General features: G+C 26.0%; 1 protein-coding gene across 1 annotated transcript in view; it reads right to left on the bottom strand.

Annotated features, from left to right (window-relative positions):
- Positions 1-129: 129 nt before the first annotated feature.
- Positions 130-2,045, bottom strand: part of LOC116853015 — a 2,355-nt gene continuing 439 nt past the window's right edge. The window contains exons 2-3 of the mRNA XM_032833870.1: positions 625-2,045; positions 130-340 (exon numbers count right to left, since the gene is read on the bottom strand). The exon at positions 625-2,045 is cut by the window's right edge and continues 1 nt beyond it. Coding sequence (XP_032689761.1) covers positions 631-2,045 — 1,415 coding nt within the window. The 3' untranslated portion in view covers positions 130-340; positions 625-630. The remainder of the gene's footprint in view (positions 341-624) is intronic.

Here is a 2,045-nt window from a genome sequence, read left to right as displayed (position 1 = left end):
GTGATAAAGCATGTCGTGTACTTGATGAGGATGAAAAAGTAGAAGCCATGGAATCTGTGGAACTTAAGGTATTGCAAGATTCCATACTGTGTAATTCTGTTTGAGGCGACCACACCTCTTCCGCTTGGAGTAATATAAAAGTTTCGCCAGAGCAAAATTTCAAAACATCATTATCATCCACATTTGTACCGTCCTTTTCCATAACAAGAGTAAAACCATTAATCCCAAGCTTGCTGCTACTTTTCGTAATTAGTTCAGATAACATGTTATCAGATTCATTAATAATTAATGAGACTTTTTGTTTTCTATTGGCTAACCAAACTTTGAACAAGTAAGACATCTAAAACACAAAACATATATGCATATATCTTTTTATTATGTATAAAATTTTAATTTTTTTTATATATTCTTTATATATTTTGTAAGTATTATATATTTCATATTTTTTATGTTTTTTATGTTATATGATTTATTATTCAAATTTTTGTATTATTTATATTATTTATGTTTATTATTTATATTGTATATTTTATTTACATATTATTTAATATATTATATATAAAAAATATATATTACACATAATATTAAAAATAATACTAAACGATAAATGTTATATATACTTACATAATATCAAAGATCAAGAGGCGCATATTTGAAGATATAAACGGCAATGGAATTTATAGAAGTTTCAAGAATAGGATGTGGTGCTAATAAAGCACAATATGGAAATAAAGAGATTTTATCGATTCTATGTTCTTCATTTTTAACTTCGAACTGTTCATATATTCCAAAATCAGAATTATATACTACTTTTATTGTGGTACCCACAAAATATACATTTGTGTAAGAATTATTTATTAAACAATATTTGATTTTGCATATGATAAAGTGATCATAACAATCCTTTCCTACACAAATACACGTATTTGTTTGATATGTAATGCCTTTGAAAGTAATTTTTGAAGCTATATACTTAAAATTTTCATTCCTTTTATCATGAAAGTAATCCACTATAACGGAGGAAATATTGTTACTAAAATTTTCCGGAATATATTCTTCGGCATTATCTGCTATTACCGAAGAAGAGTACGTATTTTCTGGAAGTTGACTTTGTAACAATTGATGTTTGTATGATAACAATTTTGTTACATTCTTATAATTTTGCGAATGCTTTATAATATTTTTGAAATATCTGTGTTTGCTTTCAAATCGTAAAGTCCACAAATGTTTAAGCGGACCAAAAGATATAATTAAAGAAGGATAGTGAGAAATATAATGATGCTTTGGTCTTAATTTTATGTTTGGAAAACATTTTAATCTTAGCAATAAATATTCATTGATTTTTTCTTGCAATAGTGCAACTTGACCAAAGGATAATGTACAAGCAAAAATCAAAGAACAAATTTCTCTAATACGCAGTATTAATAACCAAACATCATTTTCAATATTTTTAATTGAATCAAAGACAGCTAAAGGAAGTATCAATAATAATTTTTTTATATCACTTGCAGTACCTGCAATTTTACACGAATGTTTTATTAATGGAATATTGTTGAATTTATTTTCATTTATAAATTTAATTTTTTGCAATCGAGAATTTAAGAACCCATAACTAAACCATCCTTCTTTAACAAAATATTTAATACAATATATAAGATCATAAGGAATGATACCTTCTAAAAGATCATGAGCTATACAGGGTGGTAACCCTGGATTGCATACATGAAAATAATTGAGTTTATTCAAAGGTGAATCTTGCTTTATGCCTTTTATCATGTTCATAGTTTCTTCCGCTTGTTTTACACATAAATTATAATTTTCTGGATTTCTATTAACATTTTTACATACACATGTTAATTGTAATTGATTTCTAGTTATATCACAAAATCGACAAAAATATTCTGAGGAATGAAAATTTTGTGTAAAACCACCTATTTGATGACTTCCTAAATTGTCGCCTAACATAGCTACTACAGTACCAAAAAAATGAATTGGCTCATTTGCAACAGAAATAACTATTCCATTTTCTTCTAAATTTCGTAAAT

This window comes from Odontomachus brunneus, unplaced genomic scaffold (assembly GCF_010583005.1).
Source record: "Odontomachus brunneus isolate Ranch 3 - 2012 unplaced genomic scaffold, Obru_v1 Obru_scaffold_267, whole genome shotgun sequence".
Taxonomy (NCBI): Eukaryota; Metazoa; Arthropoda; class Insecta; order Hymenoptera; family Formicidae; genus Odontomachus; species Odontomachus brunneus.
Note: the sequence above shows the minus strand (reverse complement) of the source record. Positions and strands in the feature narration are given on the sequence as shown.